The sequence below is a fragment of the Cebidichthys violaceus genome, unplaced genomic scaffold, assembly GCF_023349555.1.
Source record: "Cebidichthys violaceus isolate CVI_PGR_0920_01 unplaced genomic scaffold, fCebVio1.0.p SCAF_12, whole genome shotgun sequence".
NCBI classification, from domain to species: domain Eukaryota; kingdom Metazoa; phylum Chordata; class Actinopteri; order Perciformes; family Stichaeidae; genus Cebidichthys; species Cebidichthys violaceus.
This window is the reverse complement of record NW_027176285.1, coordinates 15,889,596-15,914,811: the sequence shown is the minus strand read 5'-3', so window position 1 is coordinate 15,914,811 and position 25,216 is coordinate 15,889,596. Positions and strand designations below refer to the sequence as shown.

The 25,216-nt window shown below is 45.5% G+C and overlaps 4 protein-coding genes across 7 annotated transcripts; 3 read left to right on the top strand and 1 right to left on the bottom strand.

Moving 5' to 3' along the window:
• The first annotated feature begins 2,496 nt into the window (after positions 1-2,496).
• Positions 2,497-6,427, top strand: zgc:122979 (uncharacterized protein LOC641576 homolog). The gene is made up of 4 exons (XM_068706732.1): positions 2,497-2,712; positions 3,330-3,588; positions 3,901-4,451; positions 5,438-6,427. Exons 1-4 carry the CDS (start codon positions 2,605-2,607, stop codon positions 5,669-5,671), a joined length of 1,152 nt encoding a protein of 383 aa, XP_068562833.1. The 5' UTR covers positions 2,497-2,604; the 3' UTR covers positions 5,672-6,427.
• A 496-nt stretch (positions 6,428-6,923) lies between these two features.
• hwa (huluwa) lies at positions 6,924-8,852 on the top strand. The gene is made up of 3 exons (XM_068705598.1): positions 6,924-7,532; positions 8,085-8,262; positions 8,505-8,852. The coding sequence occupies exons 1-3, from the start codon at positions 6,951-6,953 to the stop codon at positions 8,660-8,662; spliced, it is 918 nt and encodes a 305-aa protein (XP_068561699.1). The 5' UTR covers positions 6,924-6,950; the 3' UTR covers positions 8,663-8,852.
• Positions 8,853-9,484: 632 nt separating this feature from the next.
• atp5fa1 (ATP synthase F1 subunit alpha) lies at positions 9,485-13,067 on the bottom strand. Its single transcript, XM_068706731.1, has 11 exons — positions 12,951-13,067; positions 12,202-12,277; positions 11,951-12,120; positions 11,589-11,762; positions 11,296-11,462; positions 10,773-11,073; positions 10,469-10,693; positions 10,284-10,391; positions 10,045-10,189; positions 9,800-9,950; positions 9,485-9,711 (listed from the first exon to the last, which is right to left on the bottom strand). The coding sequence occupies exons 1-11, from the start codon at positions 13,008-13,010 to the stop codon at positions 9,633-9,635; spliced, it is 1,656 nt and encodes a 551-aa protein (XP_068562832.1). The 5' UTR covers positions 13,011-13,067; the 3' UTR covers positions 9,485-9,632.
• An 827-nt stretch (positions 13,068-13,894) lies between these two features.
• Positions 13,895-23,787, top strand: ark2n (arkadia (rnf111) N-terminal like PKA signaling regulator 2n). Of its 4 annotated transcripts, none has more exons than XM_068706725.1 (5): positions 13,895-14,123; positions 14,963-15,853; positions 20,485-20,655; positions 21,153-21,267; positions 21,373-23,787. In XM_068706725.1, the coding sequence occupies exons 2-5, from the start codon at positions 15,028-15,030 to the stop codon at positions 21,560-21,562; spliced, it is 1,302 nt and encodes a 433-aa protein (XP_068562826.1). In that variant the 5' UTR covers positions 13,895-14,123; positions 14,963-15,027; the 3' UTR covers positions 21,563-23,787. The 4 variants fall into 4 exon arrangements, with proteins under 4 accessions (XP_068562826.1, XP_068562825.1, XP_068562829.1 ...); XM_068706724.1 differs by having other exon boundaries at positions 14,960-15,853; XM_068706728.1 differs by lacking the exon at positions 20,485-20,655 and having other exon boundaries at positions 14,960-15,853.
• The last annotated feature ends 1,429 nt before the right edge of the window (positions 23,788-25,216 follow it).

Below are 25,216 nucleotides of genomic sequence, written 5' to 3'. Positions count from 1 at the left end.
TTTTCATTCTGAAACAGATACCTTTCAATAAAGCATCCATAAATACATAGTTTATCTGTTTGTATTGATTAATAATGGTAAATATTTTGGTTCAAGATGCATTGTGGCTTTCATAGATTGTGGTTGTCATTGCGCATATTTAGGATGAACACGGCCCTGAGCCAGAAGACTCAAGAGTTGTGCGATCAAGTTATTTGACTACTTACACTCTATGTACATAACATCAATGTTTGCAACTGTGTGAGCGGATTATCAACTGTGTTTGATCTGGATTTGAATATTTGCATAAGCAGAGATTATGTCAGCTGCACAGAGACAGTGCATCCACTACTTAGTATGTGAGAAGACCAAACAACACCTCGAGAACAACGAAGCTGCATGGAAGCTGTCCACCTTCTCGCCGCCTATCAATAACTGTGTCGGAACAGCTTGGCACTTTAATTGGCATTATTTGTCTCTGAGACTGACAGGCGACTGTGTATGTGTTTCTATGAGAGAGACGGTGTGAATGCGTGAAAAAAAAAAAAAAAAAAAGAACCCAGCCAAAAACACACAGTCAGACTGTTCCCGTGGGCAGGAAGGAGAGAGAGGCTGCTGTGATTCACTGTAGCGCTCTCACTCTGTGAATAGCATGTAGAGAGCCGCTCTCTGCTGCGTGACGCTCCTGGCTCGACACTGTTCAACCCAAATTTGTCTACCGTTTCCTGTAAGACGACACGAGAATCCCCAGAAACTCCATCCCCCCCATTGGATGTACGAAGCATCACAGCGGAGGAAGCATACCATGTATGTCCGCTCCCCCGTGACACCGATGTTCCATATCCACGGCTGCACTCGCCTCGTAGTCTTGTAGTACGCTCTGTAAATAGAAATACCGACTCCTGCTCAATGACAGCAAAAGCGGAATTCAGGCAGATGACTTTGCTGCGTTTCGTCTAAAGAGCGGCCTTCATGAAGCGATGGCTTGTAAACCAGCAGCGTCACGTGGGTCTGTGAGGTTCTTTCTCTCAAAAAACAGACTTTACATAAAGGAACCTTTTGAGGACAACTATCTTACTGAACGACTGGGAGTATAGGACAATCTTTATTATGAATACCCATTATCTATATACAGTGTTATGTTGTTTCACTACCCAACAGTCACCTTGACTCTGCTTCATAACAGAGCTGCAGTGAAGTTAAGTGAATCCTATATAGAGTTCATTTGTAATATAACAACCCAACCTGTTTACATTTCCATTGAAAGTGGTGACTGTTCATTTCTTAGCTGTTAGTTCAACGACAGAGGATTATTATTATTATTGTTATTATTATTATTACTCATCGGACTCTAAAAAAAAAAGTTCATTACTGTTTCTGGAAGGCAATCAGCATCCTCCCGTCAGTCAACACGATTTTGAGGTGATATGTTAAGTTTTCACAGGAGCAGGATATGTGAGCACTCACCAAAAAAACACAAGGTCTCACACATTTCAATTACATAACTGGAAGCTGCCCCCTCCCTCCACCGTTGATGGTTATTAAACGGCTCATTTGCATTGGCTTGCATGTATTTTCTGTAGCGCTGTACATAATCGCTATGCAGAACTATATACGTGGGTGGAAGTATTTACATGCGCAGCTGCACAATCTAATGGATACAAGAACCAGTACATCACTACAGCCGCTGTAAAGCGTTGTGACCTTTTCACTGAAACTCAATTAACAGAGCAGATTGGCTCCCAGTTCAATTTTCAGCTTCAGGAAATAAACCTGAAAACCATTAGTGTGCGTCAGTGTAAACTTCCAACGTTGTCATTTTCTACACTTTGAATTCTGCTTAATTACAGGGTGAACAAGTTCTTCCTCCTCTACCTCTTATTGACATCTAGAGGTGCATCAGTTACATCATTCTCTGCAGAATGAGTACTTTTCATTCTGATACTTTAAGTACATTTGGTTGAGAATACTTCTGGGCTTTCTGAATGCAGGACTTTTACTTCTAATTGGGTATTTCTTCCCTTTTGTTTAAGTAAAAGACCTGAATATTCCTTCCACTGCTGGTGCTATTTCACTGAATTGAAGTCGAATCTCCCACTAATGATTCTCTGCATTCTTTCATCCACAGCAGAGTTACGTAGCCTTAACATTTAAAACGCGTGGGCGTGAAAAGTCATTTGATGACACTGAGCAGGTGCAGCTGTCTGGACAGACAGCAGGGTCGTTTTGACTGCATGTCTGGTTGTTCCGTTCAGTCTGTGAAATAATACAAAAAATAAAAACACTGTGTCGTGACTGTCTGCTCGGCTCTGCCTTCAAGAACTCCGGAAACAAGCCTGAAGATGGAGCGGGGAGGCTGCAACATCCGCGTGATCATCGCCGGAGCACCAATGGATTTCCGCCGAGCGGTCTGAGGACACCGGCATCCCCTGCCGCGCGGTAGGAAATGGGCGGATCCGGGGAAAGCTCGGTCACGCTGCGTGGGCGGGTGAGTGTATAGTAACGGAGCTGCCGCGGTGGTATTTAACAGAGAGCCGAGGAGAGCTCAAGACAGGACGAAACGAGGAGCGATTTCAGCACCAGGACAGCGACAGTAGCTCAAACAAACCCACTCCGACCGGCACCATGGTTCTCATCTGGACTCAGTTCGGGGTTAAGCACAAAAATGTCAATGTCAAGTGCAAAGTGCGAGTTATGCACAGAGGTGACAGCTCGGGCTCATCATCATCAGCGGTAAGTACACTTATGAGATTATTTAACTGTATTTAACTGTATTTTAAATCACTATTTAAAAAGAGAATTTTTAAATGTTTTACAAGCTATATTATATTAGTCAATCCGCTGTAAAACATCATAGATGCATCTCTCTCTTGTATTTGATCATTGACTTATTTCTGTTGCTATGGAGTCGCTGACTCGGGTTCAGCCAATCGCTGCAGAGAATCTCGGTAGTTGGGGGAAATCTGTTCCCCTCATGACTTCCTCTTTTCTCTCTCTCTCTCTCTCTCTCTCTCTCTCTCTCTCTCTCTCTCGTTGTGTTGTGCACCAGTTTATACAATTCATGGATTATATGCAGTTGCACAGCAGCACGGAGATAAGGGTGTTTTCTATATGCCGGGGGATCATTTCTCTGCATATTAATAGATACTGTGCAGCAGTTGCTGTGGAGGGCGTCCAGTACATGAACCCTCCTGTTTTGTATTCTAGATGCTGGATATAGAAATGTATTTATTCATTATTAGCCTTCTCGCAGCATGCACCATAGTCATTATGAGGTTTCAAATTGATATGCAACAAATGATGACAACTAAATGTTCTAAACCCTCATTGTTCTCGTTTTTTTTAAACAGGAAAGCACCAAGTCTGAGCAGGACACGCCCTGCCTGGCCATCAAGCCCACAGGCAAGGACTTCTACAAAGTCCTGGGTGTCATCCCTGAATCCAATGAAGATGAGATCAAGAAGGCCTACAGGAAGATGGCTCTCAAGTTCCACCCAGACAAGAACAGCGATGCGGATGCTGAGGACAAGTTCAAAGAGATCGCCGAGGCCTACGAGGTCCTGACCGACCCCAAGAAGAGAAGCATCTATGACCAGTTTGGAGAAGAAGGTGAGATTTCATTTCAACAGCTCAAACAGTAACGGACATCTGGCTGGTTACTGTAGGATAGGCTGGTGCATTAACTATTCATGCCTTCATTAAGGCTAAATACTGATCTGCAGTGGGAGGACTGAAACACTTCCACCCCTAATAAACCGGCTCAACATGTGCAGCTGATAAATTATTCAGCAATTTAAGAGTTTTTAAAGAAAACTCCTAAAGAGCTGATGATGAGTAAACCTTCTAGAGGGAGAACTTGTGTTGAAGAAGCACCAATAATAGAATAGAAATGAACTCTTTCTCTCTTTTCTGTGTTTTTAGGTCTGAAAAATGGAATGTCAACGGCGGGCCAAGGCAACGCTTTCCGCAATAACCACACCGATCCCCACGCCACCTTCTCCTCCTTCTTCCACGGCTCCGACCACTTCGACATCTTCTTTGGCAACGACAATGACGGCGAAGAGGACCTCTTCAACCCCTTCAGGCGGTTCCCCTTCAGCCACGTGGGCGGGTTCTCCGGCAGCGACGGCGGCCTGCGGAGGGGCCAGCGGCGGCTGCAGGGCGACGAGGTGGTGCACGATCTGCTGGTGACCCTGGACGAGGTGATGCAGGGCTGCACCAAGCATGTGAAGATCACCCGCAGCCGCCTCAACCCCGACGGACGCAGCCTGCGCTCCGAGGAAAAGGTGCTGAACGTGGTGGTGAAGAAAGGCTGGAAAGCGGGGACCAAGATCACCTTCCCCAGGGAGGGAGACGAGACGCCCAACAACACCCCTGCCGACATCACCTTCATTCTCAGGGACAAGGAGCACACGCAGTACAAGAGAGACGGCTCCAACATCGTCTTCACCGCCAAGATCACCCTCAAGGAGGTGAGTTCAGTGCCTTCATTTCAGCCTTAAAGGTCTAGAGTTTGACTCCTACAAAAGGCCATTACTCTTGATTTATTATGAAACACATGACGGGCCTATAAGTAGACATACTATGTCACTGCCAACCGCCTACACCTACTCAGAGAAAGGCGAAAATCCATCCACCGCTTCTTCTCCTTTACATAACTGTAGAATGATGCGTTCGCTGAAACGCCAGAGGAAATCGATTACAGAGACACCTCAATGCGACTTAAGCCACAAAGTTTGATCCCTGCCAAGTTCAGAGAGGGGGATCTCCTTTTGATTAGAGTCTGAGGACAGAACACGGTGTTCTGTTTCCAGGCATCTGAGCCCCCCCAGTTTACAATGGGCTGACAGACCCCCGCTAACAGAGCAGCAGCAGCCTGCCTCCGTTACCTCACCGGCCCCTGCAGAGAGAGAGAGGGAGCAGGAGCTAAATTTAGCCTCGGCGCTGACCGCCCCCGCGAATCACACTCCACTCTCCCTCTCAGCCACTATGTGTGCTGCAGACTCCGCTGCCTCTACAAGGCGGGCAGAGAGGCAGCTTTTTTGGCTCGCTCCATCTCTGGCTCTCACTTCTACCAACCCACACACAGATTAGCAGGGTGCAGCAGTCACAGTGAGTGGCATTTCAAAGAGCTCCCTCCATCTTCCCATGGCTCCCTTCAGTCACCAAAGCACTTAACTCCCACACAGAAGCTGCAAATAGGGCCAGCGATTATCTCATCTGTGGCACCGGTTTGTTGCATAACACAAGAAAACCGTCAAGCTTTTAGAAAGACAGACGCTCCATATTTATCCGTTATGTAACTTGACACTTTTAAAGATCAGGCATTTAATTGATTTTTGTTCCAAGCGTGCTTCATTCCAGTCACAAGGAGGCCAGGGAGGAAGCGTTATGAAACTTGTTCTAAATATACACCAGGTCTACAAAACTAACTTTTTCTTTTTGTCCTTCTCTCCAGGCTCTCTGCGGCTGCACAGTTAACGTTCCAACACTTGACAACCGGATGATGCCTCTACCGTGCAGCGATGTCATCAAACCAGGTGCCGTCCGGCGGCTTCGGGGCGAGGGTCTGCCCCTGCCCAAGAGCCCGTCTCAGCGAGGCGACCTGGTGGTGGAGTTCCAGGTGCTCTTCCCCGACAGGATCCCGCCGCAGTCTCGCGAGATCATCAAGCACAGCCTGGCCCAGTGCTAGTGCCAGTCTGCTTTAACTCAGCCACCTGATTGACACAGCATCACCACGTGTGTGTGTGTGTGTGTGGTTGTTCTTATCAATTCACAATCACGGCCTTGTTGCCCGAGGTGCTAGTATCACAACCACTCACAACCTCTTATTGTGTTTGGAGACGGCAGGCGGCGCTTAAGTGACTTGTAGTTCGGTGAGGAGACGACTTTCTGCAGGCAGGACACACAACGACGACGATGACGATGCCACAGGAGCAGTGAGCTCAGATCTGACCAATGGGGTCTTTGGTATCCGAGGGCGTCCATTGACTCAGCAGCCTTTCTCTTGAATGAAAAGGTTAGCGGCGCTGTTACACCTGCAGGCCTATAGCAGGATATCAGCGTGTGCTATTCAAGTCTGTATAGACTTCTTTAAACACGAGTGGTAGAAACAAAAACAAAAAAAAATACTTTACTATGGTTATATGGTGCTCATATGACTGATCTTTTGCATTGATTTATTACAATAGCAAAATATACTTGTGTACAAGGATCTACTTTGTGTACAAAATGCAAAAAAAAAGTTGTCTCTAAGAGAGATTCATCTGTCAAATGTTCTATTGAATTATTTGAAATGTTTGTATAAATATATATATATATATATATATATATATATATATATATATATATATATATATTCTGCGACGAGCCAGCAGTTGATGTATCATTACCTGACATAGACATGTTTGAAAAAAGCATGAAAAATAAAGAAAAATCCACAATTTGACTTCTGTTCTCCGGCTGTTCTTTTGGGATAAACATGTGTTAAAGTGGACTACACCAGCCTTCAACTAACTATCAGACATTAAAGTCCATAAAATAAAGCATGCATACATCTCACGCTGCAGAACTTTGCAGCGTTGCAGGAGTCTGGTCACCTGCTGCCATCTAGCGGTGATCACGTCCTGCACATAACAGGACACACCTGTTGATCTGTAATTTATGTGGCTGCCAACTGAGCGCGCGTTGCATGGTCGCCTCAGATCGAGCCGTTGCTTTGTTAACACCAACAGTGTTGGTCTACGATGATGAAGACACGAGGGGGGAGAGACAACGGTCCCGTTTGGAGACTCTGTGCATGTGAGAAGAAGCCTGGCGTGTTGCTAATAGATCAAACATAAAGACAATACTTTCAAAACGCAAAGTAGTCCACATTGATTGACACACACGACACACCTGTGCGCTCAGAGGCAACGTGGAACCTCAGTTGAGATCAGCGATTCTCCAAAATTCCGCCTTTATGGGATGAAATGTCGCAGATAAGTCTGACCACACAATCAAACGTGACGGAGGGTTTCCCTGTGACAAACCTGACTTTAGTGGTTCTTTTGCTCATACCTTTTGTGGTCATTCTGCTGCTGCTGAACTGCCTGTTCCTGGGTTACAAGTTGCTGATCCTGTCGGAGAAGAAGCACAGGCGCACGCGAGAGGACGCGGAGGAGATGCTTCTGCAGTCCACCCTGCAGAGAGTCAGGAGAGTGTCGGACGTGGCTTTCCCCGAGAGGAGAGCCTACATGTCTCTATCGGAGCCCGTCCTGCCGCATCCCGTCACCTCGTCCAGGGCTTCGTCCAGGGAGAGGGCCGGAGGGGATCACAGGATCCGGCTCCTGATGCCAGATGGCGCCACCGGCTCGGGGTCAACGAGGGCACCGAGCACCATCCGGGCCACCTCCTCTGCTGCAGGTTTCACCCCGAGACTGAACCTGCCCTCCGGATCACGGATGGACAGCACCGGTAAAGCGGGGTGGTGTCAAAGCGCGCCGGTTTTACCGCAGTCCAGTGGTTCAGAGGCTGAAGCCAGAGTGAACCTTGTTCCGCCAAACTCTCCCACGGTGAGTGGTCCTCACACACTGTCAGTGTTAATAACTGTAAAATAACCAGGAAGAGGCCTAATGAGTCCACCGTGGATTAGTGGATATCTAGTCAGGAACATCTGCAGGAAACAAAAACATTCAAAACAAAGTTTCATTTTGACAATGCTTTGGGTTTAAGGCCAGTGATGCCAAATTCTATTAATTGTACTGAAGCATGGCCGGACTAGACTACTTGGCCTCCTGTCCTTTCTGCTCAATGTGTGCATTAGTCCTGGAATAATATCTGGCCCTGGTGTTCCTGTTTCTAATGTGATCAAACAGGAGAAACAGTGACGGTCAACTAGATCTCCTGATAAAGCAGGAGCCACATTCAGGCCCTTATTAGTTGATATTTGCTTTAGAGCTGAATATTACCAAAAAACAATTGACTTACAGGGCAGATGACGAGAAGTGAAGACCAATACATCTATTAAAAACTGTCACTTTATTACTTTAGAGTAACAGAAATGAATGTCAAACCTCCAGTATAAAGCACAAACTTAAGCGTGAGGTCTATGTCTTTGTCCACAGCAGGAGACGGAACATGTGGGTCGTCTTCGTCGGAGCAGTACTCTCCGGATGCTGACAGATGTTATGTTTGACGAGGTGGGCATGGAGTGCGAGTTCACCGACCCGCCTTCAGAGGCCTCCTACCGGAACACATCCGCAGTGGGTCCTGGACTGGACAGCGACTTCGGTGCGAGTGCAGGTAAACCTCAGTCTCCTTCAGCTGCACCGTAGCCAACATGGCCACCGTTCAAAACTAATGCTGCACCAAAAACAAGCAGACGGGGGGGGGGGGGACAGTGATGAACACAAACGTTGTTGTCTTGCTTGGATGAATGCTACCTGTAAGTGACATACAGGTATATCTACATCACTAGGGTAGTGTATTGATGTATTACTAGATGTATGCAGAGGTTCTGATGTACCCTCTTGATTTCTTCTCAGGCGTCTCTCTGCGGATTCTGTCAGACAGCGACGGTCTGTCCAACGGCGTCCTGGCCTCGGCCCTGGAGTGGGACTATTATGACCCTTGCTATGTCAAACAGAACAATCTACCCAAACACCACAGACCCGCAGTGCACACCAAACAGTACTGGGTGTAAAATGTTCCAGCTGTTGCGTGTTATCTTTTAATGTTAATTTATTTTTAATTATTTATTTAGTCTTGTGCTTTAGTCTTAATTTATTTTATTTATTGTCTCACTTATTATCACTATTTTTAAATAAGAACTCACTCCGCCACTGAATTTGTTCAACTTGTGAAATGTTTACTGTCACCTTCACTTGTGTTATTGTGAAATATGCACTTTGTCACTTATGTTTATCTAAATTAGTCCCCATTTCATATTTATTTATTAACAGGGCAGTTCTGGATTTCATGAACCATTCACATTAATATTTATTCTCACTTCTATTGATTTAAATGTTTTGATTCACTCTGTAATAAAGACTCATTTAGAATTAAGTGCTTCTTGATTATCTTTCTGAATAAACTATTATCACACAATGCAAATTACAGAAATAGAAAAAGTAATATTACTCTTTAAAACTGCCTGTTCTACTGGTCTGTACCATTAAACATATTTAAGTTACTACATCTTAATAGGATTTGTGATTTAGAAATCTGTCATGTTCCACTCCTCACCAGCAGAGGGCGCTGTAGTTTTTGGATTTTGCCCTCAGCGTTACATGTTAACCCCTCTAGGCTGATTCAAGTAGATAAACCAGTACTGTGCCTTTACTCTACACTACATTGAGGAGTATTAGAGAACCTGGTGCCTTAAATACAAACGGGAAAAGGTGAACACCAGGATGCCTTGAGCCAGTTATTAACATGGAAGACGTTTGAACCATAAAAGCAGCTTCAACAGACAAACTTCAAACAAAGACAGCCGTGCTCTGAACAGAGACAAAGAGGCGATGAGTCGACTAGATGGAATACTTTATTCTCTGTGAACGAGATATCTGTACATTAAAGATCAAGTGCCACTTTGTTTTATAAGTTCATAGAAAGTATAACTGACTGTTTCACTACAGTGAACATGAAAAACCACCAGAACGAGAAGCAGCGCTTCACTCAAAGGTGGAGAGGTAAGTCAACACTATCTGCTTGAGTTTTGCATCGGACGCCTCAGAGATTTGTCCGTCAGCCCTGCAATCAAGTGGAGATCGGTTATAAAATGCATTGAACATGAAACTACAACGTAACATTTGAAATGCCCAGACGCTCTTTCGCTTACCTAATGGCTGCCAGCAGGTCCTGGTGCTGGCTCAGAACGTGCTGCAGGAAGCCCTTCTCGAACTTGGTGATCTTGCTCGGCTCCATTTTGTCCAGGTGTCCCCTCACGCCGGCGTAGATGACCGTTACCTGCTCCTCAATGGCCATCGGGCCTGAAACACAAACAAACGGTCTCAAAACATCAGACAGCCGTCCAATGAAAGAGATGCCTTTTAAAAAAGGGAAATACCAACTGTGAACACTCACAGTACTGCCCCTGTTTAAGGAGCTCGGTAAGACGAACGCCACGATTCAGCAGCTGCTGAGTGGCAGCGTCCAGATCAGAACCGAACTGAGCGAAGGCAGCCACCTCACGGTACTGGGCCAGCTCCAGCTTCATGGTACCAGCCACCTGGTGATGGGACAGAAATCAATAAATCACAAATCGGTGACATGGGTTGTGATATTAAAGCTGCGAGATGAGCGATTACACAGGAAAGGCTGACCTGCTTCATGGCCTTGGTCTGGGCGGCCGATCCGACACGCGACACAGACAGACCGACGTTGATGGCCGGACGGATGCCTTTGTAGAACAGCTCCGTCTCCAAGAAGATCTGAGTGAGGGACACAGCATTTAATAACCGGGTTCAGGACTTGGCTTGGGGGGCGAGTCGACGCGTCGCGCTCTCACCTGTCCGTCGGTGATGGAGATGACATTAGTTGGAATGTAGGCCGACACGTCGCCGGCCTGGGTCTCGATAACGGGGAGCGCCGTAAGGGAGCCGCCGCCGAAGTTGTCGTTCATCTTGGCGGCTCTCTCCAGCAGACGGGAATGCAGGTAGAAGACGTCTCCTGGGTAAGCCTCGCGCCCGGGGGGGCGACGCAGCAGCAGGGACATCTGACGGTAGGCGACGGCCTGCAGAAAGGAAACACGCAAAAGGTTGACGTCGATCTGCAAAACTGCAGTTTCAACAATCCGACCAAACAAGACTCACCTGCTTGGACAGGTCGTCGTAGATGATGAGGGCGTGCTTGCCGTTGTCTCTGAAGTACTCTCCCATGGAGCAGCCGGAGTAGGGAGCCAGGTACTGCAGCGGAGCGGCGTCGGAGGCGGTAGCGGACACCACGATGGTGTACTTCATCGCGTCCGCGTCGGTCAGCCTCTTCACAAGCTGAGCCACCGTGGACCTCTTCTGGCCGATGGCGACGTAGATGCAGTACAGCTTCTTCTTCTCGTCGGTGCCTTCGTTGAAGCGCTTCTGGTTGATGATCGTGTCGATGGCGATCGCGGTTTTGCTGCAACACAAATTTAAAAAACACTGATCCATCATGTGCGGAAGTCCTGTGTGAATATTCGGAATTTAAAAGCAGCCATGATGCGCTTTTAGCTTAACACGATATATTGCAATAGTCAGTATTTGACTTCCATTGCTGTGGCTGCATTTGGGCGGCAGCGGGAACAACATCAAACGCCGCCGTGTGTTCACGTATTCCCTTTGAGCAGAGTCCTCTTCTTACCCGGTCTGCCGGTCGCCAATGATGAGCTCACGCTGACCACGACCGATGGGGACCAAGCTGTCCACGGCTTTGATGCCGGTCTGCATTGGCTCCCTCACGGAGATGCGGGGGATGATTCCCGGGGCCTTCAGACCCACACGTCTGCGGGTGTTGGAGCCGAGGGGGCCCTGTGAGGGAACACAGTGGAACGAAAAGGACTCGAGTAAATACCGTGATTACTGGCTTCTGTATAAAGCACTCTGTGATGCATCCTATGCATTATAAAAATACAGAGTATTAGTATTATCGTTGACCTTTCCATCAATAGCATTTCCCAGAGCATCGACGACACGGCCCAGGAGCTCTTCACCGACCGGCACGTCCACAATGGCCCCTGTTCTCTTGACAATGTCTCCTTCCTTGATCAGCTTGTCGTTACCAAACACCACAACGCCAACGTTGTCCGCCTCCAAGTTCAAAGACATGCCCTGGATAAGAGAAGAGCACAAAACAAGTTAGGAAAGTCCTTTATTCTCGTCTTCTATACGGTGTTTTTACACTTGGGTTCTCACTGCGGCTACGGAGTCGGCGTTGCCGTTTACCGATTACCTCCGACTCCAATCCTCTCAAACAAGCCTCAACCCGCTCCGTCTAAGGGTCACATGGTCGGTCTCACCTTCAGGCCGGAGGAGAACTCCACCATCTCCTCTGCCTGCACGTTCCTCAGGCCGTACACTCTGGCGATACCGTCGCCGATGGACAGAACGCGACCAGTCTCCTGCAAGTCAGCGCCGTGGTCAACGCCGAGGATCTTCTCCTCCAGAATGGACGACACCTCGGCTGTGCCTGTAACGTTTGGAAAAGATTAACAAAAAAAAACCTGTGGGGAAACTTTTTAACAATTCATTCATTTCCAGAAACACTGACCTATTTTCTGGAAGCATGGGTGGGTGGTGTGTAGATTCTTGACTCCTACACACGCTGCAGCAACGTTCTTGGATACCTTTAGAGACAATGGAAACAAGAACAGACACACATTTTATACTGAGCGAGTAAGTCTAGCAGTTTCTATTTCATTAAGCAAACAAATACAACATCCCGGCAATAAGTCGTCCTTTCAAGAAGCTTTTAAATGTGTGTTGAAAACAAACAGCAGAAAGTGTTGTTTCTGTTTGTCAGAGAAACAGATCAGCTTGGCTGTGACTCAAATGTCACATTAGTATATTAATTTCTCTATTTCTACAACATTGAGTTGGGCCACAGGTCATGCAGTCTGCAGGGACACGGGACAAGTCCTCCCCAGTAACATTTAGCCAGAACAGTGTAATATCCAACACGCACATAAACACATGTGCAAAGTTTAGCCTGGCAAATGCATTTGCAATGAAAGCTAGCATGAAAACTGACCTTCAATTTCCAAATTACATTGGTCTTTACTGCGCTTTAGTCCATTGATAATGCATTATAGCTCACTGGTCAATTTGATCAACTAGTCACCCTTAATAATGGTCAGTACTGTCTTGCTTGTTGCCGTCTATCAGCTACAAAAGTTATCAGTGAAGGGCCCGCTGTCCTGCGGTGCACCGCCATGATTTATGAATTAGACCCCCAAAAAGCGGGATTTCCTGAAGGAAGTCGACACAAACGTAAACATGAAAGAAGTTATTGTTGCTTACGAGTCCAGCGCGTCGAGGCAGACTGCGGGCAAGAGCCGCCGCGACCCGTACCGACAGCATATTCGTGTCCTGTGTGGTCGATCCTGCTCCCGGAGCCGGCAGAGAAGGATGGCGGACACGGCAACCGACGTGTAGAAAGGTCAGAGTAACCCGGAAGTACTTCAAAATAAAACTACTGTGTTCTTTTGTTCATTTTCTCTTTCTTATATTTAAAAACAAGTAAATACAAAAGCGATAAATAGGTCAATGTGTGTATTATATTGATGAGGTATTGAACAATGCTGACAGTAAAAATAATTGAACTATTAATTCAATTCAATAAGATATATTTATAAATAGATGTGTGTTTACTTATTACTATAATTATATCATCATGACCCATCTAAATATGTATTTTACTTCTGAACATTTTACGAGAAATAATATATTATTTCACAGAAGTATGTTTTCTTGTTTAAGATGTGTTTACATTGCCTGATTTTTAATTAAAGTTGCACCAAAAATATAGATTATGGTTTATGGTAGAAACGCTTTTTTAAAAGTAATGTGTGACATCAGGATGATCAAGATCTAGCTACGCATTTGTTGTATTAATATCTTGATTATTCTCAATAAAGTCAGGAAGATGATCAGTTTTTTTCTCTCACTAGTTGTCAGACGAATATAGTGGAGATAACAGTATGATATTTACCTCTGAAATACAGTGTGAGGCAGCTGTCCTGTATATATAGTTAAATACTGTGCTTGAGTAAATGTATGGTCAGCAAACCCTCATTGTTTTGTCTTAACTTAAGGAAATTCAAACTTCTCCGTTGTGCCCTAAGGCCACAACCAGTCCTCTCCTGCAGTATTCCCACTTCCTGTATTATTAGCATCCCGCCCATAGGGGCGCTCGACCATTAGGAAAAGACCGGAAGTGACGCATTTAGCTTTGTGAGAGACGGACGGCTGATGGAGACATTTTAAAATATATACACAGCTAACGGCTAACTGGGCTCGCGAAAGGTGCGAGCGCACTGCGCCAAAAACACGTTCAAATTATATTCAAGTTGTAAAGAAGTAAAGTGTATTTAGCAGTGCATTGTCCATCCATCGTTAATCAAAGAGGCTACAAAATACCGAAGATGTTGAAAAGTCCGACACTGGGAAAAGAAGAATATAACTAACGCCGCGGTAAGTTGTAACTAGCTTAGCTGAAATGCTAAGTCTGCTACCGCTTTGACTGAGTTAGCGTTAGCCGTTAGCTGCTGACATTATCCTGCTTGTGACGCCCCTGGGTGGCTAGATACGGCTTCCATTTTTAGGGTCTTACGAGGCAGCTGTCCTGCAACCTGAACATTTACAAATGACATGTCTTCTTCTCGCCAAGTCCGCTGCAGGGTGTAAGGTTATGACCGAGGTTAGCTTCACTACGCAGCTAAAAGGAGCGTCTGGATCCAAGCCTGTGTTAGCTCTCCAGTTAGCCACAGATCCAACTAACTCACATTAAAGTCAGTAATTCAACCATCAATAGGTATCTCGTAGTGCACACGTTGTGTTTAACGTGGCTGGGGAGGTTCAGCGGACTTTTATGAGAACGTAACGTTACGCAGGCTGTTTGAGACGTAAAAGTAGAAGCTAGCTAACGCCAATTTGACACCAGCAATATCGCTAACGGCAAATTCTGGCCAAATTGTTGCATACAATTTAGAGAGATTTGTTTTTTGTATGTGAACAGTCAGTTATATAACATGTTAACCCAGTACAAAATGCACAGAATATGTCTAACTCAAGAGTTTGTAAAGGAGGGACAGATACTGTTATAATACTACCATTGTATACGTACACAGTTGAACTTGAGATATACATGTTTTAAAAGGAATATTTCATTTTGGGACCATTGTGATCATATTTCTGTATGTCCACATTATTTAATAATGCCCTTATTTATTGCCTATGCTGTCAGACACCCAGCCTCTTGCACAGAATTTAGATTGCGACATGTAATTAGTAATATGTTTTTCCTCCAGCAGGTGAGCTCCAGTCCAGGCACATTGGTCCATGTTTGTTGGACCTTTGGGCTCTGGGCTCAACTAGCATGAAGATGGCTGACTCAGACAAGGCAGAGGATTTTGTGGATGCTGAGTGCCCCCCAGAGTGCCTTGATGAAGCACTATCAGCCACAGGCTCTGTTCAGGACGAGCATCTAAAATCAGAGGCCGCCACCACCAGTACCAGCTCACCGCCGAGGGGAAAGGAGGGAGACAGCCCGTTGAATACAGAGGGTGAGCAGAGTCTCCTATCCATGCCATGCCTGATGAAGGAGCTCCGCCGAGACTCCCCAGAGTCCCAGCATGCCTCTACAGGGAGCGACAAGCCCGTATCTCGTCATATCTATGAGAGCGACTCCTCAAACAACTGCATGCTCTCCCCCTCGTCCAGTGGCCACCTCGCTGACTCGGACACGCTCTCCTCAGGGGAAGACGGCGCTGCTCCTCCCACTGGAAAAGACGAAGAGGGCAACATGGAAGCTGCGAATGATCCTGGGCAGACAGCAGGAAGGCAGTCGTCATCAACAGGGGGAAGGAAGTCCCGGCGGTTACGCTCAGAGAGCGAGGTGCTGCCTAACGCGATGGCTGCAAAGAAAAATCGTTGCCAGCCCACCTTGGTAGCAGCTGGAGGGCAGGAAAAACAAACCAATGGAAAGCTGGCAAAAGTGAAAGGTCACCGTAGCCAGAAACACAAGGAGCGAATGCGTTTGCTGAGGCAAAAACGGGAGGCAGCAGCGCGGAAGAAGTATAACCTGCTGCAGGACAGCAGTACGAGTGACAGCGAGCTCACGTGCGACTCCAGCACTAGCTCCTCTGAGGACGAGGACGATGACACTTCAGGAGGTAGCAAGACAATCAAGACAGATATTACAGGTAACATCCGATGTTCACAACACACGCTTATAGCAGAGTACTCCTACCATCGTGTAGTAGTACAGGGTAACAGTAGCAGCCACCTAGATGTCCACCGTAAAACCCGATCACATAATGATATACAAACATATAGGCCTACAGTGTATGACTAAGCAAATCAGTCTAACACAGATTTATAATATGAGGCTGCCTGCATGATGTAAAAAAAAAAAAAAAAAAAAAAAAAATCAGGCAAGCCAAATCAGAGTGTTCTCTTGCCACATATAGTAAGAACATGTAATGGGGCTGTAGAGAGCCTTTGCAATAACAGATCTGTGCAAGCACCGCTTTTTGTGTTTGTTTTATCCAATCACTTTCTTTTTTTTGGTGTTATTTTCTCACTCCATCTCTTCATTCACCCTGTTTTTGGACAGATAGTCTGTGTGTTTAGGAGGACCATCACCTCTAGTAATTCAATTTTTGGTTCTTGTAGAACTTTGTCTCCTCGTTTGCATGCTGTGGAGGTCGAGTGGACGTTCTTCAACTCGTGGAACGGTAGAAACGGAGTTGTGTTAATCTAACCTACATTGCGAGGTCTGCAGTTCAACAATGGGCCGTTTATATCCTCGGCCTTTGCTGTAAATAGACAGTGAATGGTGTGTGATCGCACTGTTAGTCCGAGTTGCCGTTAAGTGCTGGTGTGCTGGTAGAAATATAGTCTTACGCCTGCGAGTTTAGACCCGATCATATCGGACGTGCCATTTCTATCAGAATGCTTAAAAGTCAATTCAAACGATTTATATTCAGTGACTGTCTGTAGCACCTTAAGACTACCAGGCATTTAGTACATCCTGCAGCTTTTGAATATTCCGTAGCTCCATCATACTCGTCACTGTCTCGCAAACGGGTGGATCTCTTCTCTGTAACGAGTTCTGTAGCACCTTTGACCTGTCGCATAGCTCTTGTGTCATCGTCTAGAAGATGTGAATGGATATACGGCTCTGACTGACGTTTCCTGATGCAGAAACGTCGTCGGTGGGTTGAGTTCTATAAGTAACTACTAGCTGGGTGGTATTTCCAGGCCTGCTGCTGCTGTTGAAGTCTGTTCATTTACTTTAGGCTGATCTTTTCACTGAGATTGCATTTTCCTAGAATATAACATTTTGGTTTGGTTCTGGTAGACTGATTTTCCTTTTTTGTTAAAATCATAATTTAGCTGGTGGTGTGTTTTTAACTGAGTAGTTCAGTTCACTTGTGTGTTTCCAGAATGGAGCTAGTTCATCTAGCGTTAAGTTTCTGTTCCAGGAGCGCTACGCTGTGCCCATGTTGGCTGATACTAACCCTACGGTATATTTTAAGATGATCGAAGTTTTTAGCAGAAAATATAGTTAAACGTATCTTTTGTCCTTCATCATAGTTTCATAATGAATTTGCTTCAAATGGGTGTTTTTGCCTCAAAGTCTCTAACACATTTTTCAAATCACGGTCACTAAATCAGTCGCCCGAGACATCCAGTCCTCTCTCTTTAGGGATCCGCACTACATGAAATGTTTTCAACCATTTTTACATCCCGCACACAGATTTGAGTGCTTCAACTGCATGATGTAGTCCATCAGCATGAAAGAGTCGATCTGCACGTAACCAAAAAAAACAAACTGTCATTTTTCTCTTTAATACAAAAGTCCACCTCCGAAGCATGACAGTGCTACTGTATTTTCTTATGGCTTGGCCTCAATGTCTTTAAAGCTGGCTTCAGACGTGCGTCGGAGAGATCCAGAGTGGGCGCCCAGATTCATGGGCTGCTGGACACCAGTTCGTGGGACAGGAACGGCATCGGCAGTGTTCTGGAGGAGGCCATGACACGATTTGCTGTGATGCAACGTCAGACTGAGGAGCGCTTCCGCGTCTGGATGGAAAAGCTCGCACACCTCGACTCAGACAACGACTCGTCCAAACGCTCAAGTGACGCCCTAGAGGGGCAGCAGCACCCCTCCCAGGGGGTGCGCCCGTCCCAGCCCAGTTCCTTTTTGCCATCGTCGGAGTCTTCTGAGACTATGGCCGCCTACATGTTGGCGCGAGACAACAACAGCCTCACCTCCACCCCCATAAACAACAACAACATCCTACCTGAAGTGGTCGCTCAGAACGGGAATCTAGGTGTTCCAGACCCCGGTCTCTTGAATGTTTAGATTTCACTTACTTAGGTCTTACCAAGTGTAGAACTAGTTGATGCAGAAAGCACGGCAGTGTTAATAGGTTAACGATGCGAGGTCACCGAACGGATACACCATCGACAGCAGCTGGGCCCGAGCTGGTCATTTGAACTCGTGTGCCAACCCGATGGCCCGGTTTAATCTACTGGCACTGAATCACTGTGAGATTTGACATTCAGAATAATCCAACTCACCCATTTTGATTCCTGTGACACGGCCACAGGACGCACCTCAGCAGACTGTCCAGTCAGGGCTCTTGTTCTGTTGCTCACCGTATGGCTCGTTTGTTTTTGTGTACCAGCTGTGTACACACACACACACACACACACACACACACACACACACACACACACACACACACACACACACACACACACACACACACACACACACACACACACAGAGAAGCTGATTATGTCATTCATTCAGACTGTGCATTACAGCACCTGGGCAGCCATCAGGGCAGCACTACATTTGGGGGGGGGGGGGGGGGGGGGGGCTGCTTAATAGCATGTGCCTTGTCATTCTGACTTCATGCTGGGAATGATAGCTAGAGCATCACAGTCCATCTCTTTAGGACTTCAGTTCACTCTACATCACCCTCCGTTCTCCTGAGCTGTGTTTGCACTCTGCTTAGAAGTGGTTCAGGGTCTTGGGACAACCTTTTAGTTTTGGTGGTATAGCTTTACTAACATTTAAACATTTACATAACAATATAGATTTGCCTAAAACTATAAACACAATATACTAACCCACACAATTCTTGCTTCTTTTTTTTTTTTTTTTAAGTCCTATGACAGTTAGATTAGATGTGTTTACATTTTCTACGGTTTGCGTTTCTGTTACATTTGCTGCTATTGCTGCCTTTGTGCAGTAACAAGAAACTAGTGAGGGAGGACTGACTCCCACTGTTTATTTTTAGTAGCCTATGTATAGGTTGTGGACTTCAGATAAGGCATGGGGTTCCTATGTTGTGGCTATCAGCTGCAGCGTCTAAGAGCCTCAAACCTTCACTCGTATAAAAGCCGCCTAGTTTAATTCCTATTTGCACCGGCCTGTGTCTCCGCAGCTCGACTCCGAACTGAAAACCCAGGCATCAAACTACCGGATATACAGCAGTAATACAGCTGCAGCGTGGTGCATGGCAATGTTTACGGATTTCCTAAAAAAAAACCTAAAAAAAAACGGACTGATCTGAGCAATCAAGTGGCCTTCTTCTTCTTTGGTTCAGATCCTGTGAAACACTCCTCAAACTAAGAGCATAGTGTCACAGCTCTCAACACTAACCATCACTGACATTGATGATGGAATCTTTGGCCTAATCATATTTATAGTTAGGATGTTTAAAACAAAACAAAAAAAGAAAGCTGTTACATTTTCTGTGTGTGTATATGTAGCCCTACGTCAGTTTTACAGAGCGCTGGAGGCCTCGTTTCCCCACCTGTTTGCATGTGGTTATATTAGTCTATAGAATGTGCAAGGCCAAACTGGTTCTCATCAGCAGCATGTGTGCAAGGTGTAGCTTTGCTGATGCTGGTCCATGGTGACCGACTGAACCTTTTATCTACTCGGTTGTTTTCTCTTGACCTAATTGTTTTACAATGGTGTGAATATTGGTGTTTTTTTTGGTTCGTAGTGCATACTTACTTACTTACTTACATTTGGGTTCAAAACGGATCCAACTACTGCTGTCCTGGATTTGCTCAAACTGAAGTAACCCTTTAAAAATCGGCTGTTTTGTCAATATGGTAAAGGGGAGCCTCATACAATCACAAACTGTGTGCATTAGAGACACTGAAGGACGGTCCACCGTTTACCAAAGAGACCATCCTGGTTTACATTCATCCTTTTTCTATCTTTAATACACGGCCTTTACATCGGCACGCCCTGCGTTTCTCCGGTACCTGCCTATTTCAGCCCAATCAGCTATTCATAGGCAGTGTTCTCTCATAGTACATGCTGTCCAGACGAACCCCCCCCACACACACACACACACACACACGTCTGGATGATAGTGTGTGTGTGCGCGCGTTTCTCCCAGGGACTCCTTTTACAGGGTAGAACAAAAATACATGTTTCCACAGAGTTATTCTTCTGTTAGGCAGTTATTATCCCGCTACATTTCACTCAGTGAGACAATTTTGAAGTGTTTTGTAATGACTGTAATCTTGTGTAGTTTTTATGTGAATGGCTGTTATTTTAAAAGCAATAAATGCAGAGAAAAATAAATTCTGACGGCTTACTTATTTCCTCTTTGAATATAAAAGCCTCGCTGGTGTAGCTTTGAGAGGCGATCACATTACTCCTGTTTTACAGCAGAACTAGTGCCGTCAAACGTGGAGGAAAAAAAAAAAGGCCAAAAACTGTTTCATTTCACTAGTGGACTACGGACGCAGCGTCATGATCTGAATAATGAAGTGTTCTCTTTGTTTTCTGCAGACGCTCTTCCAGTAGTGGGTCACTATGATATTTCAGACACTGATTCTAACCAGGAGAGTATGAGTGTGGAGACAGTCCGGCCCACGGTGATAAAGCATGAGCTAAAAACACACAGAGGCCGGGATATGGCAGCTCACTCTGGGTGTATAAGAGCTCTGTGCTCGATCTCAGGTCAGTTACAAACCCGCTGAATCCAAACACTGATACTTTCCACTGCTCTCAGTGAAGACGGGACATTTAGAGGCATGGGTGTCGTCAATGAGCAGCTTGCTATGTGGGGGAAATGGTCTTATTAATCAAGACGCCTTTGAAGTATTGCTGCCTTCGTCCCACTGGCTTTGCATTGGGTGCTTTGGAAAGAGGGGGGGAAAAAAAAAAAAAACTACTTTCGCTTCCTTGCTTCAAGACTGAAGAATTGACCTTTTGTAGCCGGCGTTGTCAAAACATGAATATAAAGTCCACAGTTTCTGTTCTGTCCCAGTGTGTCTCTCCATGCAATCAGACAATCTCGACAACAAGTGTGGGATTCATCCTTTTCCGTTCTCGCCGTGTCAAAGCGGCTCTTTTTTTTTTTTTTTTTTTTTAAATGCGTCTGCAAGGCCTGAAGCTCTCTACTCGCTCCGGTCCTCTTCACAATGTGTGACTCTGTTCCTTCCGTTTTGTTTCAGGCCACGCGGAGGCGGAGCCGTCGCACAAGGAAAGTTCTCACCACAACAAGGGCCAGATCAACATCGCCTCCTCCGACAGCGAGGTGGAAATAGTCGGAGTGCAAGAGAAAGCGCGGTAAAGACCTTCAGCGAGGGGAAAACCACGTCTTCAATTAAAGCGTTCCTTTTTAAATTTGTGAATCCAAAATGTATGAATTAAACATTTTACACATTCTTCCAGGTGTGCCCACCCGTGCGGAGGAGTAATAAAGAGTCTGTCCACCTGGAAGGAGAACTCAGTGGAGCAGTTAAACAGCACAAATCAACCACAGCTCTGGACTACTGTTTCCCCTCAGCCCAACTGGGTGTCCCCGCCCGAAGTGGTGGACCTCACCCTGGACGAGGACGCCGGACACAAATGCCTACTTTAAGCAACTTGTACACTGAAGACTCCTCCTCCCTCCCTCTCCTCCTCCATCTTACGGCTGAATTCCCTCCCTTAGTTGTGGCCTCGCCTGTAACCGCTCGTGGACTCTTCCCGCTCCAGAGCGCCGTTTGTTTTTAACTTCCTGTTAAACAATCGTATGTATCAAAGCCATTCTACTGACGTGATTCCTCCCCCCCCCCCCCCCCCCCGAACTGAATTTAGTTGTAATAAATTAAAAAGAAAAAAATGGCACTTCAAGTGCAGGTGGAAAGAAAGTGCGTACGGCTGATTCATCAGTTAACGATAGCAATATCCTACCTTCATTTAATACCTCGACTACCCCTCGTCCACACGTTTAGGTCATCTTGTGTTGTGCGCTTGCAAGCTGTATCGTGAAAACGTCAAGTTGCTGCTTGAGAGCAGGTCGGCCTGCTTCACTACAGACTCTGAACGGCATATTTATCAAGATTCGGCTTTTTTTTTTTTTTTTTTTTTTTTTTTTATCTGCAGTCCCCTGTGGAGGTCACGGCGTAAACGGCAGCTGGTCCTCTCTCTGTTGTACAGTGGGGACAAAGTGTGCTTTGTGTCTACGGTCCATTTTGTTTTCTGAAGTCTCACCACTGGTTTCCCGTTTACTCCAGTCTGCATCGACGGCTTTCCTTTCACTGTACTTTGTGCAGCTCTGGCGGTGGCGGAAAGAGTTTCTCAAAAGAATAGTTTCACATTTCGGGGAATTCTACGCTCATTTACCGAGTGAGACGAGTCGACTGATGCCGCCTGTAGACGTGAGCGGTATCCATCCTCCCCTCCAGCATCCTCTCCTCACCAGAAAGACAATGCGTCTATTTTCCCCCCCAAATGTCTTGTTTTGAATCCACAGCTTTTTATTCTGCTTCTACCATTTTACAATAAGTCTTTAATGAGAACTCCACAAAGACGCCACCCGACGACTCATTTCTACCACAGCACCGCTCCATGTTGTGCTGCATTAGCAATAGAAATGCTGTGTCTCTTGTTTAAAATGATGATTTTAGGTTTGGAAGCCACAGAGTCCGAGTGTGTCCCGGGTGACGCGGTCGTCGGTGAACGTCCGGCCCTGCGCTGCGGACCGGCTGCACTTATTGTTCTCGCGCTCATCTTCTAGAGCGGACACCTTTAAACCTCTGGGGACGCCTTTACAACAGCTGAGGAGACGCATCTTCCATTGAATACAAAGCAAGACGGCCTGAATGCCTTGAAACGTGCACTATTTTATTTTAGAGATCGTACAAAGCGTATTCTTTTACCTTACAAAGCAGTGGATTTTGCTATCAACAATAAATATTTTAATAATAGATGTGAATTTAGCACACAAAAAAAAAATACTTTAAGTGGTGTTGAGTTTGTACCCACACGTTTATAGTAGAACTTTTACTGTATGAACTGTTTTCACCCTGATCCTCAGAGCCTCTGCTCTCTGTCCTCGTGGTCTTATGCTTGTCTTCATGCAGTCTCTCTCTCTCACACACACACACACACACACACACACACACACACACACACACACACACACACACACACACACACACACACACACACACACACACACACACACACACACACACACACACACACACACACACACTTCATACCGAACGTCTACTTCCTGAAGTGATGTTTGAGAATCAAACTATTTTACTTCTGCTGGTCACAGAAGGGAAAATCCCAAATATAAAAAGGAACTAAACCAAAGTTGAAATGGATTTCTTTTTTGTTTTCTTTCTGGATTTTAATTTTGCTTCCATTGTTATTTGTTTTGCTCTGTAAGTCTAAATATCTTCATTTGTTGTGAACTGACTTGAGATACACGTTTAGTATGATGTGATGCTTCGTTTCCCTTCGGCCAGTTCTTTCCACTGTAATGACAATTATTCTACCAGACCACTTCTGCTTGCAAAACCCATGTTGCTATAGTTCCTTAGGATTATTATTAAATGTTGGTAAGTGTCTCTAGTGACGGAGGTTTGGTTGATGACAGAGCGGTGGTGCTCGACTGGTCAGATATTCTCCTCATTACCAGTCATTTAGCTTTGCTCTTCTGTTTTATTTTACTGTCAGTATTTTAAATTAATAAAAACAAAAAGGGGTTTATTTTGTTGCTTCTGCAAGACCTTGACTTCCTTGTAATTATGTCTGTAGAACAAAAAGAAACTATTTTAAAAACTGAATAAATAGAGCATTATTTAATGAGCCTGTTGTACTGCAGCTTATTCCTTGTCTTGTTGAGAACAGATTCATTTCCTTGTGTACTTGTTAAAGTGTCCGTCAAAAGAAGCCTAATTGGGACTGAAGTCTTTGAACTGAACACTTTGACATTTGTTGCGGGTTTTTCCTCCTTTGAGACTTTAACTACAACTTCAGCAAACAGTGTTGCTTAAATTCTACTTCACAAACCTCTCAGATGTAAATGTCAGCGCATTAATACATGAATCTAAAGTCCCGTCTATCAAAAACATGTTGGTGTGAATTATTGCCATCACAGGTACAGAAGTTAACGACGAGTCTCCTTGTTTTTCTTTCATCCTGTTGCCTAACAGTCTAGACGACCGCAAAAGTAGCAGGCCGGGGTCAGAGGTCATCCCGCGACACCTGCCGCTAGGGGGACATATGGAGTTCACGTGAAGAGGACAATGAGGGAGTGGAGCAATGCGGCGTTCGGGGCCCTGCTCCTGAAACCAAAGCCCTCCAGCCCGGCTCCTTTCACCCTGGGGGGGGGGGGGGGGGCAGAACGTCAGCTGTATGCTAATCTTTACGGGGCAGAGAGTGTGCTGGCTCACTCTCAAAAGACAGAAATAAGTAGATGTCTTTTTAGTGCTGCGGCTTTAGATTCTGGTTCACAAGTGCTGCTCCAGGTTTATTCAAAATGACAACTGATCACTACTGCTGATCACTAGTGAGGAAAAAATCATTTAAGAAAAGAAAAGTAAAAGCTCTAATAGACAAATGTAAAGTACATCGATATTTAATTCATTAGTTGAACGACAGAAAAATAAACAACTATTTTACTATTGATTGATCACTTTCTGTATATTTTGTGTCATTGTAACGTCTTTAGGTTTTGGACTTTTCGTGAAGCAAAACATTTGAAGATTTCAACTTGGGGTCTGATGAGAATCTTTACTTTTACATTTCATAGACTAAACTATTTCTTGGAATCAATAACTTGGTTACAGCTCTGATCATGTAAAAATTGGGCAACATGACTCAAGAACAGGAGGACAGAACGGTCTTAAGAAAATCAAACACTTGCTACTGTTTCCATGTCATGAATTATCAAAGTTTGTTTGCCGGTGTTAAAGAAAAAGGCCCGTTCTGTGTGAGTAAAGGAAGCTGCAGTAGCTTGACCTGCGCTGATAGTAAAGCATTGTGAGCGGCTCTTTGTGTGGCTTACAGAATGAGATGGTGGGAACTGGAAGACGAGGACATATGGGACTAAGAGTTCTGTGACCCCCTCAGCCTCCCCATGCCCATCTGTTCCTCCACCCTTCAGGCTCAACACTAAAGGCACAGAGATTTTCAGGACACAGACAGTTCTGAGCATGTCTGCTCTACAGGAAAAATGGTACGACGTCGGGAGACAGGTTATTCTTTAAAAGGAATTATAAGAATTTTATATTTA